Below are 21,159 nucleotides of genomic sequence, written 5' to 3' on the forward strand. Positions count from 1 at the left end.
TTTTTTCCCCACTTTACATAATTAAGCTTTTTATATTACAATATCTAAATGTTTACTTTCCCTTTACTTTTTTTTTTTTTTTTTTTAAATTATTTTTTATTGAAGTCAAAAAACAAATACAGAGTAAAGGATATGTCTCAAAACATTCACGAGACCCTGTGTACAGAGCATAATTAGGAGACAATGTATTCTAGTATCTCAAACATTTCCATAAAATGTGGGCTATCACATAAAGAGACTTCAGTTTTGTTTTAGAGTATAACAAATGTAATATAAGCAAAAATGGACCTCTCCTAGCTATATATAAAGATAAGTAAAGTAGGCATCCAGATAAAGGTAAGACTAGGGAGGAGGTAACTCTATAGTTATATGGGGAAGGGGGATGCAGCGGGCAAGAGCCGCTCAGAGTATAATAAAGGGGGGGTGGGGGGGAGGCGGGGGGGCGGAGCCAGTAAGTACGTCTTCACCATGGACAAATTTAGGTGGGACTAGAGTATTATTACTTAATATAAACAAAATCCCACTCAGCTAAACCCTTGTATTCCTATAGAGGGGGCCTGGAAACATATAATATATTATCAAGTGGAGGGAGGACGTCATAATAGTTGGAGTCTGGGGGGCCTGGGGAACCTCTGGGTGAACCTCTGGGTGAGCCCCTCTCCTAGGGGAGTGCCACCTATAGGCGATGTGGGAGAAAGGAGAAGGGATATGACCCGCAGGCATAAGTACCAGCGGGAAAGGGAGGAGAGAGGCTCAATCAAGAGAACTATTATGTACTAGTAATATGAACAAGAGCATAGATAAATTTCGGATGACAATCGTACAGTCATAGAGAATGATAGCCAGTAACAAATAATATAAATTTCTCCAACATAGGTGTGTCCGGTCCACGGCGTCATCCTTACTTGTGGGATATTCTCCTCCCCAACAGGAAATGGCAAAGAGCCCAGCAAAGCTGGTCACATGATCCCTCCTAGGCTCCGCCTACCCCAGTCATTCTCTTTGCCGTTGTACAGGCAACATCTCCACGGAGATGGCTTAGAGTTTTTTAGTGTTTAACTGTAGTTTTTCATTATTCAATCAAGAGTTTGTTATTTTCAAATAGTGCTGGTACGTACTATTTACTCAGAAACAGAAAAGAGATGAAGAATTCTGTTTGTATGAGGAAAATGATTTTAGCAACCGTAACTAAAATCCATGGCTGTTCCACACAGGACTGTTGAGAGCAATTAACTTCAGTTGGGGGAACAGTTTGCAGTCCCTTGCTGCTTGAGGTATGACACATTCTAACAAGACGATGTAATGCTGGAAGCTGTCATTTTCCCCATGGGATCCGGTAAGCCATGTTTATTACGATTGTAAATAAGGGCTTCACAAGGGCTTATTTAAACTGTAGACTTTTTCTGGGCTAAATCGATTGATTATTAACACATATTTAGCCTTGAGGAATCATTTTATCTGGGTATTTTGATATAATAATATCGGCAGGCACTGTTTTAGACACCTTATTCTTTAGGGGCTTTCCCAAAGCATAGGCAGAGTCTCATTTTCGCGCCGGTATGGCGCACTTGTTTTTGAGGACAGCATGGCATGCAGCTGCATGTGTGTGGAGCTCTGATACATAGAAAGGTCTTTCTGAAGGCATCATTTGGTATCGTATTCCCCTTTGGGCTTGGTTGGGTCTCAGCAAAGCAGATTCCAGGGACTGTAAAGGGGTTAAATATAAAAACGGCTCCGGTTCCGTTATTTTAAGGGTTAAAGCTTCCAAATTTGGTGTGCAATACTTTTAAGGCTTTAAGACTCTGTGGTGAAATTTTGGTGAATTTTGAACAATTCCTTCATACTTTTTCGCAATTGCAGTAATAAAGTGTGTTTAGTTTAAAATTTAAAGTGACAGTAACGGTTTTATTTTAAAACGTTTTTTGTGCTTTGTTATCAAGTTTATGCCTGTTTATCATGTCTGAACTACCAGATAGATTGTGTTCTGACTGTGGGGAAACCAAGGTTCCTTCTCATTTAACTATATGTATTTTATGTCATAAAAAAAAAATTTAGTAAAAATGATGCCCAAGATGATTCCTCAAGTGAGGGGAGTAAGCATGGTACTGCATCATCCCCTCCTTCGTCTACACCAGTCTTGCCCATACAGGAGGCCCCTAGTACATCTAGTGCGCCAATACTCCTTACTATGCAACATTTAACGGCTGTAATGGATAATTCTATCAAAAACATTTTAGCCAATATGCCCACTTATCAGTGAAAGCGCGACTGCTCTGTTTTAGAAAATTCTGTAGAGCATGAGAGCGCTGATGATATGGTTTCTGAAGGGCCCCTACACCAGTCTGAGGGGGCCAGGGAGGTTTTGTCTGAGGGAGAAATTTCAGATTCAGGAAACATTTCTCAACAAGCTGAACCTGATGTGATTACTTTTAAATTTAAGTTGGAACATCTCCGCGCTCTGCTTAAGGAGGTGTTATCCAATTTGGATGATTGTGATTATCTGGTCATTCCAGAACCACTATGTAAAATGGAAAAGTTCTTAGAGGCCCCGGGGCCCCCCGAAGCTTTTCCTATATCCAAGCGGGTGGCGTACATTGTTAGTACAGAATGGGACAGGCCCGGTATACCTTTAGTACCTCCCCCCATATTTATAAAATTGTTTTCCTATAGTCGACACCAGAAAGGACTGATGGCAGACAGTCCCCAAGGTCGAGGGGGCGGTTTCTACTCTACACAAGCGCGCCACTATACCCATAGAAGATAGTTGTGCTTTCCAAGATCCTATGGATAAAAAATTAGAAGGTCTGCTAAAGATGTTTGTTCAGCAAGGTTCCCTTCTACAACCAATTGCATGCATTGTCCCTGTCACTGCAGCCGCGTGTTTCTAGTTTGAGCTAGGAAAGGCGATTATTAGTAATTCTTCTTCTTATAAGGAGATTATGGACAGAATTCGTGCTCTTAAATTGGCTAATTCTTTCACCCTAGACGCCACCTTGCAATTGGCTAGGTTAGCGGCGAAAAAATTCTGGGTTTGCTATTGTGGCGCAGAGCGCTTTGGTTAAAATCTTGGGCAGCGGATGCGTCTTCCAAGAACAAATTGCTTGACATTCCTTTCAAGGGGAAAACACTCTTTGGCCCTGACTTGAAAGAGATTATCTTTGATATCACTGGGGGCAAGGGCCACGCCCTTCCTCAGGATAGGTCTTTTCAAGACCAAAAATAAACCTAAGTTTCGTCCCTTTCGCAGAAACGGATCAGCCCCAAGGGCTACGTCCTCTAAGCAGGAAGGTAATACTTCTCAAGCCAATCCAGCCTGGAGACCTATGCAAGGCTGGAACAAAGGAAAGCAGGCCAGGAAACCTGCCACTGCTACCAAGACAGCATGAAATGCGGGCCCCCGATCCGGGACCGGATCTGGTGGGGGGCAGACTCTCTCTCTTCGCTCAGGCTGGGGCAAGAGAGGTTCTGGACCCTTGGGCGCTAGAAATAGTCTCCCAAGGTTATTCTCTGGAGTTCAAGGGGCTTCCTCCAAGGGGGAGGTTCCACAGGTCTCAGTTGTCTTCAGACCACATAAGAAGACAGGCATTCTTACATTGGGTAGAAGACCTGCTAAAAATGGGAGTGATTCATCCTGTTCCATTAGGAGAACAAGGGATGGGGTTCTACTCCAATCTGTTCATAGTTCCCAAAAATAGAGGGAACGTTCAGACCAATCTTAGATCTCAAGATCTTGAACAAGTTTCTCAAGGTTCCATCGTTCAAGATGGAAACCATTCGAACACTTCTTCCTTCCATCCAGGAAGGTCATTTCATGACCAAGGTGGATTTCAAGGATGCGTATCTACATATTCCTATCCACAAGGAACATCATCGGTTCCTAAGGTTTGAATTCCTGGACAAGCATTTCCAGTTCGTGGCGTTTTCTTTCGGATTAGCCACTGCTCCTAGGATTTTCTCATAGGTACTAGGGTCCCTTCTGGCGGTGCTAAGACCAAGGGGCATTGCTGTAGTACCTTACTTGGACGACATTCTGATTCGTGCGTCGTCCCTTCCTCAAGTAAAGGCTCACACGGACGTTGTCCTGGCCTTTCTCAGATCTCACGGATGGAAAGTGAACGTGGAAAAGAGTTCTCTATCTCCGTCAACGAGGGTTCCCTTCTTGGGAACTATAATAGACTCCTTAGAAATGAGGATTTTTCTGACAGAAGCCAGAAAAACAAAACTTCTAGACTCTTGTCGGATACTTCATTCCGTTCCTCTTCCTTCCATAGCGCAGTGCATGGAAGTGATAGGTTGATGGTAGCGGCAATGGACATAGTTCCTTTTGTGCGCATTCATCTAAGACCATTACAACTGTTCCTGCTCAGTCAGTGGAATGGGGACTATTCAGACTTATCTCCGAAGATACAAGTAAATCAGAGGACCAGAGACTCATTCCGTTGGTGGCTGTCCCTGGACAACCTGTCACAAGGGATGACCTTCCGCAGACCAGAGTGGGTCATTGTCACGACCGACGCCAGTCTGATGGGCTGGGGCGCGGTCTGGGGATCCCTGAAAGCTCAGGGTCTTTGGTCTCGGGTAGAATCTCTTCTACCGATAAATATTCTGGAACTGAGAGCGATATTCAATGCTCTCAAAGCTTGGCCTCAGCTAGCGAGGGCCAAGTTCATACATCAACCATCAGGGGGGAACAAGGAGTTCCCTAGCGATGGACGAAGTGACCAAAATCATTCTATGGGCGGAGTCTCACTCCTGCCACCTGTCTGCTATCCACATCCCAGGAGTGGAAAATTGGGAAGCGGATTTTCTGAGTCGTCAGACATTGCATCCGGGGGAGTGGGAACTCCATCCGGAAATCTTTGCCCAAGTCACTCAACCGTGGGGCATTCCAGACATGGATCTGATGGCCTCTCGTCAGAACTTCAGAGTTCCTTACTACGGGTCCAGATCCAGGGATCCCAAGGCGGCTCTAGTGGATGCACTAGTAGCACCTTGGACCTTCAAACTAGCTTATGTGTTCCCGCCGTTTCCTCTCATCCCCAGGCTGGTAGCCAGGATCAATCAGGAGAGGGCGTCGGTGATTTTGATAGCTCCTGCGTGGCCACGCAGGACTTGGTATACAGATCTGGTGAATATGTCATCGGCTCCACCATGGAAGCTACCTTTGAGACGAGACCTTCTTGTTCTAGGTCCGTTCGACCCACTCCAGCTGACTGCTTGGAGATTGAACGCTTGATCTTATCAAAGCGAGGGTTCTCAGATTCTGTCATTAATACTCTTGTTCAGGCCTGAAAGCCTGTAACCAGAAAGTTACCACATAATTTGGTATATCTGTTGGTGTGAATCTGCAGGATTCCCTTGGGACAAGGTTAAGATTCCTAAGAGTCTATCCTTCCTTCGAGAAGGATTGGAAAAAGGATTATCTGCAAGTTCCTTGATAGGACAGATTTCTGCCTTGTCTGTGTTACTTCACAAAAAGCTGGCAGCTGTGCCAGATGTTCTAGCCTTTGTTCAGGCTCTGGTTAGAATCAAGCCTGTTTACAAAATTTTGACTCCTCCTTGGAGTCTCAACCTAGTTCTTTCAGTTCTTCAGGGGGTTCCGTTTGAACCCTTACATTCCGTTGATATTAAGTTATTATCTTGGAAAGTTTTGTTTTTGGTTGCAATTTCTTCTGCTAGAAGAGTTTCAGAATTATCTGCTCTGCAGTGTTCTTCTCCTTATCTGGTGTTCCATGCAGATAAGGTGGTTTTGCGTACTAAACCTGGTTTTCTTCCAAAAGTTGTTTCTAACAAAGACATTAACCAGGAGATAGTTGTGCCTTCTTTGTGTCCTAATCCAGTTTCAAAGAAGGAACGTTTGTTGCACAACTTGGATGTAGTTCGTGCTCTCAAATTTTACTTAGCAGCTACTAAGGTTTTCAGACAAACTTTGGCTTTGTTTGTTGTTTATTCTGGTAAACGGAGAGGTCAAAAAGCAACTTCTACCTCTCTCTCCTTCTGGATTAAAAGCATTATCCGATTGGCTTATGAGACTGCCGGACGGCAGCCTCCTGAAAGAATCACAGCTCACTCCACTAGGGCTGTGGCTTCCACATGGGCCTTCAAGATCGAGGCTTCTGTTGATCAGATATGTAAGGCAGCGACTTGGTCTTCACTGCACACTTTTTCTAAATTTTACAAATTTGATACTTTTGCTTCTTCTGAGGCTATTTTTGGGAGAAAGGTTTTGCAAGCCGTGGTGCCTTCCATTTAGGTGACCTGATTTGCTCCCTCCCTTCATCCGTGTCCTAAAGCTTTGGTATTGGTTCCCACAAGTAAGGATGACGCCGTGGACCGGACACACCTATGTTGGAGAAAACAGAATTTATGTTTACCTGATAAATTACTTTCTCCAAAGGTGTGTCCGGTCCACGGCCCGCCCTGGTTTTTTTAATCAGGTCTGATAATTTATTTTCTTTAACTACAGTCACCACGGTAACATATGGTTTCTCCTATGCAAATATTCCTCCTTTACGTCGGTCGAATGACTGGGGTAGGCGGAGCCTAGGAGGGATCATGTGACCAGCTTTGCTGGGCTCTTTGCCATTTCCTGTTGGGGAGGAGAATATCCCACAAGTAAGGATGACGCCGTGGACCGGACACACCGTTGGAGAAAGTAATTTATCAGGTAAACATAAATTCTGTTATAACATAACTTTTAGGGAAAAGAAAAGTCACGTACACACATATAAACCACAATAACTATTGAACACAATATAGAGCAGGTTTTGAACTTGTTACCCAGTTGCTGTTAATAATGTATGGACTAGTATGTTGCTGGCAGTAGAAATAGCTCCCCTTAAGATGTCCCGGCTAATTGGACCGTATGTTAATAGTTTCAACACATGTACCAAGTGTACTAGGCAGTAAGAAAAAATATTGAGAGAGGGAAATCATTAAACATTTTCTGTATTAGTTAATTAGCTGGCATACTAGGTTAGGCATTAATAGCCCGTTAAACAGAAGAAGCTATTTTGCAAGACATCTAGGGGCTAATAAAAAGATGTGAGGGGCTCACTGAGGAAGCGAGGAGATATGTACTATATGAGTCAGACAACAGAGTCATTATAATTACATGTGCACATGTAAAACTTAATTCTGTGTTGCTTTCTTTCAGGTTAGAGACAATAAAACACTAAGAGAACATGGCATATATAAATTTAGCTAGAGGTAGTTCCAGCCTAAGTAAAAAGTAGTGAAACCTGACAGCAAAAGATAAGATCAGTAGCATACACTGCCCACATTTACCACAATGTAATCTTTAGGGATATACATACTTCGTTAGAATGCAACAGGAATGGAGTGTCGCCCATTTAGGGACTTGCGCCTAGGTGTATATATATATATAGATACACATATAAAATAATAATCATCACTTAGGCTGCTTTCTCTAAAACATATAAAGATACATAATATAGTCAGTCACTAAAGACTATGTAGATACAACAAGAAAGCCCATACTCATAGACATAAGTGCATTAAACTATAGCATGGTAGGTCCATACAAACGTACAAAATGCTCAGGAATTTAACTTATTAAAGTAGATGGGGGATAAGGGAATATGATGCTAGACCATACAACTAGTGTGGAATTATATAAGTAGTGTTGTGGTACTGAGTTTCCGGGGAGTATATGTTGGGATATAAAATATATAATAGAGAGAGATTTAGCACATAAACAGATTAAGGTAACAAATATTGCAAAACTGACATTCAGGGTAACAAACAGGATATGCAAGTACTGGATAGGACTAAGAGCCTAAACAAAATAGCTATATGCCCAGTCTCTAATATGTAAAATCTAGACACGGGAGGTAGCAGGACAGTCACTTATATAGGGAGTCCATATTAAATGGGAGAGACAGGAAGGCTCGATATGTTCTTGAGAGCTTAACAATAGTGTATCAGGAATCATGAGTCTTCGCCCAAATCTTTCTCAAGTTCCGGTAGGGGAATAAGGACACTAATCCTAAATTCTGGGAAATCATTAACCTAATGCAAACTTTTATGTAAACTTATCTCTGCCGACCGCCAAAGTCAGTGTCTAAGCGGTAGAGTCCAACCCTGACAGGCAGCATCATATCAATTCAGCCGATACCAATTCTTTGAGCAGAGCTGGCTGTAGGATGAACCGCAGGGTCTCTGTGGTACACAGGAAGGTAGGTGCCTTTATTAGGCTGAGAGCTTACTTGCTGAATTTGGGCACCGTCATAAAATGCCATATCAGGAGATGGGTTAAATGCAGACCCCAATCGTGCTGGGCTCCTAGAAAAGTAGGAAAGCATTCCTCTCTTAAGCAACAATCCTCTATCTGAAGTAGATCCGGAGTTCAAAGAGGGGATTTCAAGAATTCCAGAATGGACAAAGGGGAGTTCCACAGCGCTGGGAGCTGTTGCGCGCAAGCTATATTGGCTTTGCCGGCTTGCTGCGGGTAGCGTCTGAGGCCCTGCAGATCTTGGGCAGTCAGCCTCTAGTACTTTGGGATCGCCAGGTCTGAAATCTTTGAATTCGGGTCCCACAGCGGGTGGCGTAATGGGGACTGAGAGAGCATCAGATGGTAAAGATTGGTCGGGAGATGTACATAAAGCTAATGTATTCAGATCAGTGGGCTCTTCTGTTCCGGTAACAAGGCTTCCTCCTAGTTGTTCCGATTGAAACCCTGAGAACAAGGCTGGCTCTTGCACATCTATCCCCTTCGGGTCGTCATTATGATCCGCTCTCAGGGCTTGAGCCAGAGAAGTATAGTAGCAATCCATCTTGAGTGATAGCAGGTTTATGAGGGCCTTGGCAGCAGACTCCATATTAGAATAAGATTTCCCAATAATTTCCCAAATCTCCAGAGTCAGCGTCACTCAATTTTCAGTGGGGTAAACGTTAATACACAAGACCAGGATACCCTTATCACTCTTAATGAAACACATTGTGAAATCCACCTAGAAATTTCTTCTCTTGGGTGGTGAAGATTGCAATGCATGCTAGGCCGTCATTGAATATGTTGCCGTGGCGCAACCAGAAATTTTCAGGCCTGTGCAGATCATACAAAGAATAAGCAGATCACTGGGCTCTGTCGTAAAAATAGACATATGCTTGATTACTTCACATAGCTGTCGAATTTAGATATTCATTTCTCAGTCTTTGAGCACAGTCATACTGCATGGTGTTATGTTTTAAGCTCTATTTTTGGAATTTCTGTACAGAGCTCCTCACTTAAGCTGCCATCTTCCACGGTGCCTGGCTCCGCCCCCACTTTCCCTTTACTTTTAAATGTAAAATGCTATAATGTGTTTGAGCATTTTATTATTGCACTACTGCTTGCATATAACACTGTGATTACCACCACAAATTGGGTTAAACACATAGTTAAAGTCAACTCCAGAGCAACCATGCAATACTAGGTCCTAGCTAAACACATCCGAGCTCCCAATAGAACACTGCTGCTCCTGAGCCTATATGGTGTCCTCTTCAACAAAGGATACCAACAGAATGAAGGTAATTTGATAATAGAAGTAAATACAATTAAATGGTTATGATTCAGGCAGACCATGCAGTTATATGTCCCTTTTAGGTTAGAAAAAAACACCCCAGGTGTTAGGGGGCACACTGAATAAATATTCTAATTCACAAAGGTAAGAGTCACAAATTTGATACTAATGTCCAAATAATTCTTATGAACAGTTCATATGTTCCACTAATGTCGCTCTTCTTTAAAGGGACATAACTTCCACTCTGAAAGACAGAAAGAAACAGACGGCGCCTCCCAGTGCATTGGAGCTGTATATTACAGTATTGTTAGGAGGCGCCTTCTGTTTGTTTCTGTCTTTCTGAGTGGAAGTTATGTCCCTTTAAAGTTTAGTGCGTCATCCTATGCGTTACACTTATCCTTTGAAATTTCTTGCATTTTGGTCAAGCTCTCATTGTTTTTTTTCTTCTGATTCATTAACTACTGTACTTTAAAGCAACCCTAAAATTTTAATATTTGTAACCAGGGAAGAACAGATTATGTAAAATAATAGTTTTCTGGTCTATATTTAGTCTGCACTGTGCATAATAAATGGAATTTCAAGCTTTATTGTTCTTTTAAATATAAGTCTTGTAATCTAGTAAAACCTATATTTTCATGACTTCTAATTGATGATCGTTTTATTTCCAGATCATGACTGTACCTAATGACCCGTACACTTTTTTGTCCTGTGGCGAAGATGGCACTGTGCGATGGTTTGATGTGAGAATGAAAACCAGCTGTACAAAAGAAGACTGTAAAGATGTAAGATGCTTGTTTTAAAGTTGTTTCTTACAGTTTAAAGGGACATTAAACCCCAAATTTTTCTTTCATGATTCAGATAAAGAATATAATTTTAAACACCATTACAATTTACTTCTATTATTTAATTTGCTTCATTATTTAGATATCCTTTGTTGAAGAAATAGCAATGCACATGGGTGAGCCAATCACACGAAGCAACTATGTGCAGCCACCAATCAGCAGCTACTGAGCCTATCTAGATATGCTTTTCAGCAAAGGATATCAAGAGAATGAAGCAAATTAGATTATAGAAGTAAATCAGAAAGATGTTTAAAACTGCATGTTCTTTCTAAATCATGAAAGAAAAAAGTTGGGTTTCATGTCCATTTTGGCTGATGAAGGGCTCTATTACAAGTGCTTTTAAAGGGACACTGAACCCACATTTTTTCTTTAATGATTCAGCTCGAGCATGCAATTTTAAGCATCTTTCTAATTTACTCCTTTTATCAATTTATCTTTGTTCTCTTGATATCTTTATTTGAAAAAGCAGGAATGTAAGCTTATGAGCCGGCCCATTTTTGGTTCACACTAGGTAGCACTTGCTGATTGGTGGCTACATTTGGCCACCAATGTCCTGATGCCCTATCTTCTCATACATTAGTTTTAAAGGGACATGAAACCTACAATTTTTATTTAATTAATCAGATAGGGTGTGTGATTTTAAACAACTTTCCAATTTACTTCTTTTATCTAATTTGCTTGGTTCTCGTGGTATCCTTTGCTGAAATGCATACCTAGGTAGGTTCAAGAGCTGGGAGCTAGCTGCTGATTGGTGGCTCTTGTCATTGGCTTAACAATGTATTCAGCTACATCCCAGTATTGCATTGCAGCTCCTTTAATAAAGGATACTAAGAGATTGAAGTAAAAATGATAATATAAGTAAATTATTTTTACTGCAGATAAGAGCCATAGGCCCATTAAGTCTGCCTGATATTTCCTAAAAGTATAAACTTATCTATTTCATAGGATAGCCTTGTGTTTATCCCAGTCATTCTTAAAGGGACATGAAACCCAAAATTTTTCTTTCATGATTTAGGTAGAACATACCATTTAACACAACTTTCCAGTTTACTTCTATTATCAAATATGATTCATTCTCTTGGTATCATTTGTTAAAGAAGCAGCAACACACTTCTGGTTTCTAATTGAACACATGAGTGAGCCAATGACAATCAGAATATATATATGCAGTTACCAATCAGCAGCTAGAACCTAGGTTCTTTGCTGCTCCTGAACTTACCTAGATAAACCTTTCAGCAAAGGATAACAAGAAAAAGAAGCAAATTAAATAATAGAAGTAAATTGGAAAGTTTTTTAAAATAGTATGTAATGTCTAATTCATGAATGCCTAATTATGACTTTACTATTCCTTTAAAGGGACATGAAACCCCCACATTTTCTTTTGTTAATTAGATGAATCATACAATTTCCATCTAAAGGGGAGGAGAGTCCACTGCTTAATTCATCACTTGTGAGAAATAAAAACCTGGCCACCAGGAGGAGGCAAAGACACCCCAGCCAAAGGCTTAAATACCACCCCCACTTCCCTCATTTACAAGGACAGGGTAGTGCCCCAGGCCTTCCCGGTTCCTTTCAAAATGGCGAACATTATTGAAAATGAATGGGAGAAACTGGGTTTGCCGTTTTCTCCCTCGTTTTCTTTTAAGAAGCTTTTCCCCGTTCCGTATGTGCAGCTTGAACTGAATGGGACCGTCCCTAAGGTGGATGGTGCTATCTCCATGCTCGCTAAGAGAACGACCATTCCGCTTGAGGATAGCTCCTCTTTTAAGGAACCCATGGATAAAAAGATGGAGTCCATGTTGCGGAAGATGTTCCAACAGACGGGGTTCGTTTTCCAACCGGCGGCGGGCGGCGCTGCGGTGGCTGGTGCGGCTACCTATTGATGTGACGCACTATCAGCAATGGTCGAGGTGGAGACCCCCCTCGAGGAGATTATGGATCAAATCAAAGCCTTAAGGGTAGCGCATTCGTTCATCTGTGATGCCAACATGCAGATTATTCGCCTGAATGCTAAGACGTCGGGGTTTTCTGCTTTAGCTCGCAGGGCTCTGTGGCTAAAATTGTGGTCTGCTGACATGACATCTAAGTCTCGCTTGCTTTCCCTCCCATTCAAGGGGAAGGTTTTGTTTGGCCCGGGCCTAGATTCCATCATATCTACAGTCACAGGCGGCAAGGGTGCCTTCTTACCTCAGGATTCTTCCCTTCACACAGACAAGTCTCAGCGCCAGCAGCCTTCCGCAAAATCTGAGCAATCCAAGGGATCTTGGAAGCCACCAAACTCTTAGAATAAGTCGAAGCAAAACAAGAAGCTCGCCGAGTCAAAATCGGCATGAAGGGGCGGCCCCCGACCTGTCCTTGGACCAGGTAGGGGGCAGACTATCTCTCTTTTTGGGGGCCTGGAGGGAAGACGTTACAGACCCTTGGGTCCTCAAGGTCGTCGCCCAGGGGTATAGGATAGGTTTCAAATCGTATATCTGCCCAGGGGCAGGTTCCTCCTGTCAAACATCTCTTCAAGACAAGAAAAGAGAGACACCTTCCTGGGGTGTGTGAGGGATCTCTCATCTCTCGGAGTAATCGTCTCAGTTCCTCCAGCAGAAAGAGGTCTGGGGTATTATTCAAACCTTTTTGTGGTCCCAAAGAAGGAAGGCACGTTTTGTCCAATTCTGGACCTGAAGGCCCTAAACAAGTTTTTGTCAGTCCCATCGTTCAAGATGGAGAAGATCAGGTCAATTTTGCCTCTGGTTCAAGAGGGGCAATTCATGACGACTATAGACCTAAAGGATGCTTACCTTCATTTTCCAATTCACAAGTCAAATTTCTAAGGTTTGCCTTCCTGGACCAGCACTTCCAGTTTGTGGCCCTTCCATTTGGTCTGGCGATGGCCCCAAGAGTCATTACATTGGTTCTAGGAGCTCTTCTCGCAGTAGCGAGAGCCAGAAGGATTGCAGTGGCTCCGTATCTGGACGATATCCTGGTCCAGGCTCCATCCTACAGTCTGGCGGAGGATCATTTGAGAGCTCCCTCCTCCTACTTCGATCCCACGGGTGGAAGATAAACGAAGCAAAGAGTTCATTGGTCCCCAGCAACAGGGTGGAGTTCCTGGGTACGATACTAGATTCTTCTGCGATGAAGATATTTCTGACAGACCAGAAATGTTGCAAGTTGGCGTCCAACTCTCTAGCCCTGCAGACATCCTCCAGGACATCTGTGGCCAGGTGTATGGAGGTAATCGGGCTTATGGTATCCAGCATAGATGCCATTCCATTCGCCAGGTTCCATCTCAGACCTCCGCAGCTGTGCATGTTGAGACAATGGAACGGCGATCATTCAGATTTGTCCCAACAGATATTTTTGGACAGGCAGGTGAGGGAGTTCCTATCTTGGTGGGCAGCTGTCTCAAGGGACATCCTTTCTGAGACCATCCTGGGAGATTGTAACCACGTATGCGAGTCTATCAGGATGGGGAGCCGTTTGGGGTGCCCGAAAGGCACAAGGCAGATGGACTCGAGAGTAATCGAGTCTACCTATAAATATTCTGGAACTTTGAGCGATATTCAACGCTCTAAAGGCTTGGCCCCCTCTAGGGTCGTCCCAATTCATCAGATTCCAATCGGACAACATCACCTCGGTAGCGTACATAAACCACCAGGGGGGGACGTGAAGTTTCTTAGCAATGAGGGAAGTATCTCGGATTCTAGAATAGGCAGAAACTCACAATTGTTCGCTCTCAGCGATCCACATTCCGGGTGTGGACAACTGGGAAGCGGATTTTTGAGCAGACAGACGTTTCATCCAGGGGAATGGTCTCTCCACCCCGAGATGTTTGCGGAGATCTGCAGCAGATGGGGGACGTTGGAAATAGATCTCATGGCGTCCAGACTCAATTACAAGCTACCCAGATACAGGTCGCGATCCAGGGATCCCCAGGCTGAGCTGACAGATGCCTTGGTGGTACCCTGGGACTTCAACCTAATCTACATATTTCCACCGTTGCCTCTGCTACCTTGAGTATTGGCACGCATTAAGCAGGAGCAAGCTTTGGCTGTTCTGATTGCTCCGTCGTGGCTGCGAAGGATGTGGTTTGCGGATCTAGTGGCGATGTTGCGATATCCTCCGCGGAAGTTACCTTGTCGCAAGGATCGGCTAGTTCAAGATACTTTTCTACATAAAAATCTAGATTCTCTGAGGCTGACAGTGTGGAGATTGAACGCCTGGTCTTAGCCAAAAGAGGTTTTTCGGAGAGAGTGATCGACACTCTCATCCAGGCCAGGAAGCTGGTCACTAGATGGAGCACCTACTTGTCCTGGTGTGAGGAACGAGGATATCCTTGGCATAAGGTCAGGGTATCCAGGATTTTGGTCTTTCTCCAGGACGAGCTGGATAAGGGTCTTGCATCCAGTTCCCTAAGGGGACAGATTTCGGCTTTATCTGTACTGTTGCATAAGAAGCTTGTGGAGTTTCCTGACATTCAGTCCATTGTTCAGGCTCTGGTTAGGATCAGACACATCTTCAGGAGTCCGGCTCCTCCTTGGAGCTTAAACTTGTTTCTTAAGGTTTTGCAGAGGGGTCCATTTGAGCCTATGCATGCCCTTGACATTAAGGTTCTTTCATGGAAAGTCCTATTATTACTGGCTATTGCATCGGCACCTAGAGTCTCTGAGTTGGCGGCCTTGCAATGTGAGCCTCTCTACTTAGTTTTTTATGCTGATAAGGCTGTTCTTCGCACTGTATTGGGATTCCTTCCCAAGGTGGTGTCGAGTCGTAACATCAAACAGGAAATAGTTGTTCCTTCATTTTGTCCTAACCCTTCTTCTTCGAAGGAGAGGTTACTTCATAATCTGGACATGGTTCGGGCTTTGAAGTTTTATCTTCAGGCCACGAAGGAGTTCAGACAGACTTCGTCTTTATTTGTTGTGTATCAGGAAAGCGCAGGGGGCAGAGGGCCTCTGCCACTTGTTTATCTTTTTTGGTTGAGGAGTATGATCCGTCTGGCATATGAGACAGCGGGGCACAAGCCTCCTCAGAGGATTACTGCTCACTCGACTAGAGCTGTGGCCTCTTCTTGGGCCTTTAAGAATGAGACTTCTATGGAGCAGATTTGTAAGGCGGCAACCTGGTCTTCCTTACATACGTTTACAAAATTTTACATCTTTGCTTCGGCGGAAGCAGCTTTTGGGAGAAAGGTTCTGCAGGCTGTGGTGCCCTCAGTATAGGGTCCACCTCCTTTACCCTCCCATTTTCTTCATTCAGTGTCCTCTAGAGCTTGGGTATTTGTTCCCACAAGTGATGAATGAAGCAGTGGACTTTCCTCCCCTTTAGATGGAAAACTTAAATTATGCTTAGACAGTGAGTAGGAGAGTGACGTCGCTACAGCCTGAAGAGGGTGTGTGCGCTGTTATCCAATTACAGCCCCAGAATATCGGCACAAAGAAAAGCACTGTTGGCGTGGTGCCAGCTAAAATGAGAATCAAGCCAAATCCAATAGTAGAAAGTAGAAGGAAGCAGCACTCTTACTCCATTGTCCATAAAATCCAAAGGTTTATTACAAATCGTTTAAAACAAGTAGACAAGCACAGCACAGTACAAGTACAAGCTACACAAGTGGAGGGGGAGCAAATCCTTACATGTTTCGTGCTATGCAGCACTTAATCATAGGATAGCTTACCACCTGTGCAGCACACCTTTAAAGGAACAATGGCCAATCACAGATTCAAAGCCATAGTATACCTGAAATGGATTGTCTTAAAGGTATACCGCAAAGGTGTGAGAAGAAATGGTGTAACATGGCAATACAAAAAAAGGTACTCATTATATAAAAAGTACAATAAGAAAACAAGAATGCATATAGAGAAATAAATAAAAATACAAATACAAACAATACAAAAAAGTTAATAATAATAATGAAAAGTTTAGAAAAATTTGTTTCTCTATATAAAAATAAAAATAAACACATCAATAGATCATGTTACACAAAATCCGGATTAGTCTCAAAAGAAAATTAATTATAAATTTGATTATAAATTTAAGAAAATGAAATTGCAGTGAAGAAAAATATATATCTATATACACAAGGCAGGAAAAAAGAAAAAACAAAAAAACAAAAAACAATAGAACATATGTCAAATAGAATACACAACACCTTTTGGTGAAAATTTAACAAAAATGGTATTGATTCTTTAATGTAGTGCACATATTGTATTCATATTGCTATATTGACAGTGGGATTGAAAACTCCGGACATAACTTATATGTTCAGAATTCAGAATTCCAGAATCTAATATCCCTATACTATAATAATGTTAATGAACACAGGAAATCATTAAGAATGTAGTTCAGCTCAAATTGTTGTCAACTCCCATGGTTAGCCGTAAATAGTCATTCATAATCTCTCACAATAATAGATAAATACAAAAACAAAAAAAGTTAATGTGAAAACATATACATATATGTATAATTGTATATATCAATATGTGAATATATGAAAGTATGAAGATGTAAAACTAGATATCTTTGGAGTGAGAAAAAAGGAATATTCTTAATATAACTATAAGCGTCTACATTGATGGAACTGCTTAAGATAGCGAAAGTTACTCCACAAAGTAACTGATGTCCCATTCCTTATTTAGACCAAGCGGTGCCCTCGTACTAAGTTTCCAAATCCAAAAAAGTTCTTTCTTGGACAATATATTATAAATGTTTCCTCCCCGAATGGGCTTTTTGGCTATGTCTATTACTTTAACAGTGAATTTAGGCTGATCAGTAAAATGTAGACAATTGAAGTGTCTTGCTACACTCGAATCCTTGTTATAATTTTTAATGTCCCTTCTGTGCTCTCCTATTCTTGATCTAAGGGCACGGAAGGTCTGACCAACATACTGTTCAGAACAAAGGGTGCAATCAATAAGATAGACAACAAATGTTGTACTACAATTAGCATAATGATTAATCTTGAAATTCTGTTTGGTTACATGACTGGTGAATTCAGCCTCCATAGATATCTGTAAACAAGTGAGACAATTTCTAGATAGACACCTAAAAGTGCCCTTCTTATTAAGCCACTGACTCCCCCTTGGACCAACTTGGCTATTCACCATACTGGGGGAAAGTTTTTTAGCAAGTGTAGGTGCCTTTTTAGGCACAAATTTAACCTTGTCTACAATATTTGCTAGAATATCATCACCTTTAAGTATAGATAAGTTTCCTTTGATAATTTTGCACAGATCATTAAATTGTGAGGAAAATTCTGTCGAGAACACTACTATATCCTTATCACACATTGCTTTTTTGGCCTTATTATTCCTCTTTCCTTCTGTAGGATTATAGGTACTTCTCACCTCATCTAAGGACTGCTGTAATACATTCCCATCATAACCTCTGGCACATAGCCTATCCATCAGTTTGATGGCTTGGACATTAAACAATCTATCTGAGTTGGAGTTTCGACGCAATCTAAGAAATTGACTCTTGGGTATTGAATTTTATTTAAATTCAGCAAAGAAACAAAGGCTGACACTTAAATAGTAATTTTGGATATATCGTTGCTCACTTCTGTACAATCTTTATTAGCTTTTCTTAAGCTTAACCGAGGCTGTTCATACTGATGCTGTGACGATTCATTCAAACAATTTAAAAGCAGCTATAGACAAACAGCAGATACTTTAAAAGCAATTTGGAGCATAATTTCATTTGTCTATGTTTGGTGACTTTCTGATATTCTCTACATGCTTCAAAGTTTAACATCTATGACTCACAGAGGATTAAAACCTTTTACTTTTTCCAATTTGCATGCCTGCTTGTGAAGAAAAATAAATAAATTCGCACTTTTGGTGTTATAATCCATTATTTAGCACATTTTTTTGCACTTTACTTAGCTATGGAGGGGGAGGCAATTAGTCTCAATAAATCGATTTTTGATATACAAGGCAGAAAAACATATTTTCAATCAGTGTTCTCAGTGGGAGAGAATGAATTTATTGAAAAAGACATTAAGAGTCTGTTTAATCAGTTGGAGAGATTGCTCATGATGGACTTACGCCTGATGTGGGATGTTGTAGCTTTTGAACACTATGTGCAATCTAAAAGAATCCCTCGAGGATTAAGAATTAAAAAGTTCCCTTCATATGATCTTAATGATGACGCTCTAACAACTGAGTGGAAGGATGCTCTTACAACCTGTTCTTTAACTATTATGGACATTCTGATAGGAAGCAAAAATTCCAAACGTGATTCCTTAAAGGGACAGATCCATAATGTTAAACAGGAATTAAAGAACCATAAACAAGAGGAGGAGTACTCTGATTTAAAATCTAAAATGAAGAAAAAGATAAGAAAATCTGATAGTGAGCTTGCCTCACTTAAGGGCAGAAAATTCAACAGAGACCAAGATGATTATCTTAAAAATAATGTGTATGACTGGTCTAGATTTACTAGACGGACCCGCAGATTCTCTGGAATTCAACAGAGGGATTATGATTCTAGCACTAATACGGATGGTGAAGGAGAAATTCCAAGGTCCAGTAAAAACAAAAATAAAAACAAACACAAAAATAAAAATAAGAAGAAATCAAATTGGGCCACAGCCTCTACACCGGTAGTGGAACCAAAGTCAATTTTAAAGAAAAGACACAAGAACAAAATCAAGAAAGTGGTCTTTTCTTCCACAGAGTTGGATACGTCTGACCAGGACTCAGAATCATCAGATGATAGCTCTTCCTCCTCTTCCTCTTCTTCCTCTCTTTCTCCCCTTCCCTCTTTGTCTTTACAGGAAACAACACACCAAGGTCGTGAGAAGAAAGAAAATGATGTCCGTTTAAAAGCCAAAAGTCAAGACATCCCTTTAGGAAAGGAAAAAAGAGGACGCGTAGAGCAGGATCCAGAAGAAGGAAAAAGATCTTCAAAGAGAAAAGCAAAGAAGAACTAGCACTCAGTGTCGTCAATTTATCGAACTTTAAACTCACTGAAAGTCATATTAGTGTATTATCTAAGGGTCTGGGCTTTGCTCCTACTTACAATTTTTCAGTATTTAATACCTTGTTAGATCTCAACAAATTTGTAAGGAAGCTTACACTACACAGACACTTTTTCTCCAACATAGGTGTGTCCGGTCCACGGCGTCATCCTTACTTGTGGGACACTCTCTTCCCCAACAGGAAATGGCAAAGAGCCCAGCAAAGCTGGTCACATGATCCCTCCTAGGCTCCGCCTACCCCAGTCATTCTCTTTGCCGTTGTAAGGATTTTCTCATAGGTACTAGGGTCCCTTCTGGCGGTGCTAAGACCAAGGGGCATTGCTGTAGTACCTTACTTGGACGACATTCTGATTCGAGCGTCGTCCCTTCCTCAAGTAAAGGCTCACACGGACATTGTCCTGGCCTTTCTCAGATCTCACGGATGGAAAGTGAACGTGGAAAAGAGTTCTCTATCTCCGTCAACGAGGGTTCCCTTCTTGGGAACTATAATAGACTCCTTAGAAATGAGGATTTTTCTGACAGAAGCCAGAAAAACAAAACTTCAAGACTCTTGTCGGATACTTCATTCCGTTCCTCTTCCTTCCATAGCGCAGTGCATGGAAGTGATAGGTTTGTTGGTAGCGGCAATGGACATAGTTCCTTTTGTGCGCATTCATCTAAGACCATTACAACTGTTCATGCTCAGTCAGTGGAATGGGGACTATTCAGACTTGTCTCCGAAGATACAAGTAAATCAGAGGACCAGAGACTCATTCCGTTGGTGGCTGTCCCTGGACAACCTGTCACAAGGGATGACCTTCCGCAGATCAGAGTGGGTCATTGTCACGACCGACGCCAGTCTGATGGGCTGGGGCGCGGTCTGGGGATCCCTGAAAGCTCAGGGTCTTTGGTCTCGGGTAGAATCTCTTCTACCGATAAATATTCTGGAACTGAGAGCGATATTCAATGCTCTCAAAGCTTGGCCTCAGCTAGCGAGGGCCAAGTTCATACATCAACCATCAGGGGGGAACAAGGAGTTCCCTAGCGATGGAAGAAGTGACCAAAATCATTCTATGGGCGGAGTCTCACTCCTGCCACCTGTCTGCTATCCACATCCCAGGAGTGGAAAATTGGGAAGCGGATTTTCTGAGTCGTCAGACATTGCATCCGGGGGAGTGGGAACTCCATCCGGAAATCTTTGCCCAAGTCACTCAACCGTGGGGCATTCCAGACATGGATCTGATGGCCTCTCGTCAGAACTTCAGAGTTCCTTACTACGGGTACAGATCCAGGGATCCCAAGGCGGCTCTAGTGGATGCACTAGTAGCACCTTGGACCTTCAAACTAGCTTATGTGTTCCCGCCGTTTCCTCTCATCCCCAGGCTGGTAGCCAGGATCAATCAGGAGAGGGCGTCGGTGATTTTGATAGCTCCTGCGTGGCCACGCAGGACTTGGTATGCAGATCTGGTGAATATGTCATCGGCTCCACCATGGAAGCTACCTTTGAGAGACCTTCTTGTTCTAGGTCCGTTCGACCCACTCCAGCTGACTGCTTGGAGATTGAACGCTTGATCTTATCAAAGCGAGGGTTCTCAGATTCTGTTATTAATACTCTTGTTCAGGCCTGAAAGCCTGTAACCAGAAAAATTACCACATAATTTGGTATATCTGTTGGTGTGAATCTGCAGGATTCCCTTGGGACAAGGTTAAGATTCCTAAGAGTCTATCCTTCCTTCGAGAAGGATTGGAAAAAGGATTATCTGCAAGTTCCTTGATGGGACAGATTTCTGCCTTGTCTGTGTTACTTCACAAAAAGCTGGCAGATGTGCCAGATGTTCTAGCCTTTGTT

At 42.3% G+C, this 21,159-nt stretch overlaps 1 protein-coding gene across 5 annotated transcripts in view; it reads left to right on the plus strand.

Moving 5' to 3' along the window:
• Window positions 1-21,159, plus strand: part of DCAF6 (DDB1 and CUL4 associated factor 6) — an 863,174-nt gene that overhangs the window by 164,344 nt on the left and 677,671 nt on the right. For all 5 annotated transcript variants that reach the window (XM_053706826.1, XM_053706828.1, XM_053706829.1 and 2 more), the window contains exon 5: window positions 10,190-10,303. In XM_053706826.1, coding sequence (XP_053562801.1) covers window positions 10,190-10,303 — 114 coding nt within the window. The remainder of the gene's footprint in view (window positions 1-10,189; window positions 10,304-21,159) is intronic.

The sequence above is a fragment of the Bombina bombina genome, chromosome 3 (assembly GCF_027579735.1).
Source record: "Bombina bombina isolate aBomBom1 chromosome 3, aBomBom1.pri, whole genome shotgun sequence".
In the NCBI taxonomy this organism is placed as follows: domain Eukaryota; kingdom Metazoa; phylum Chordata; class Amphibia; order Anura; family Bombinatoridae; genus Bombina; species Bombina bombina.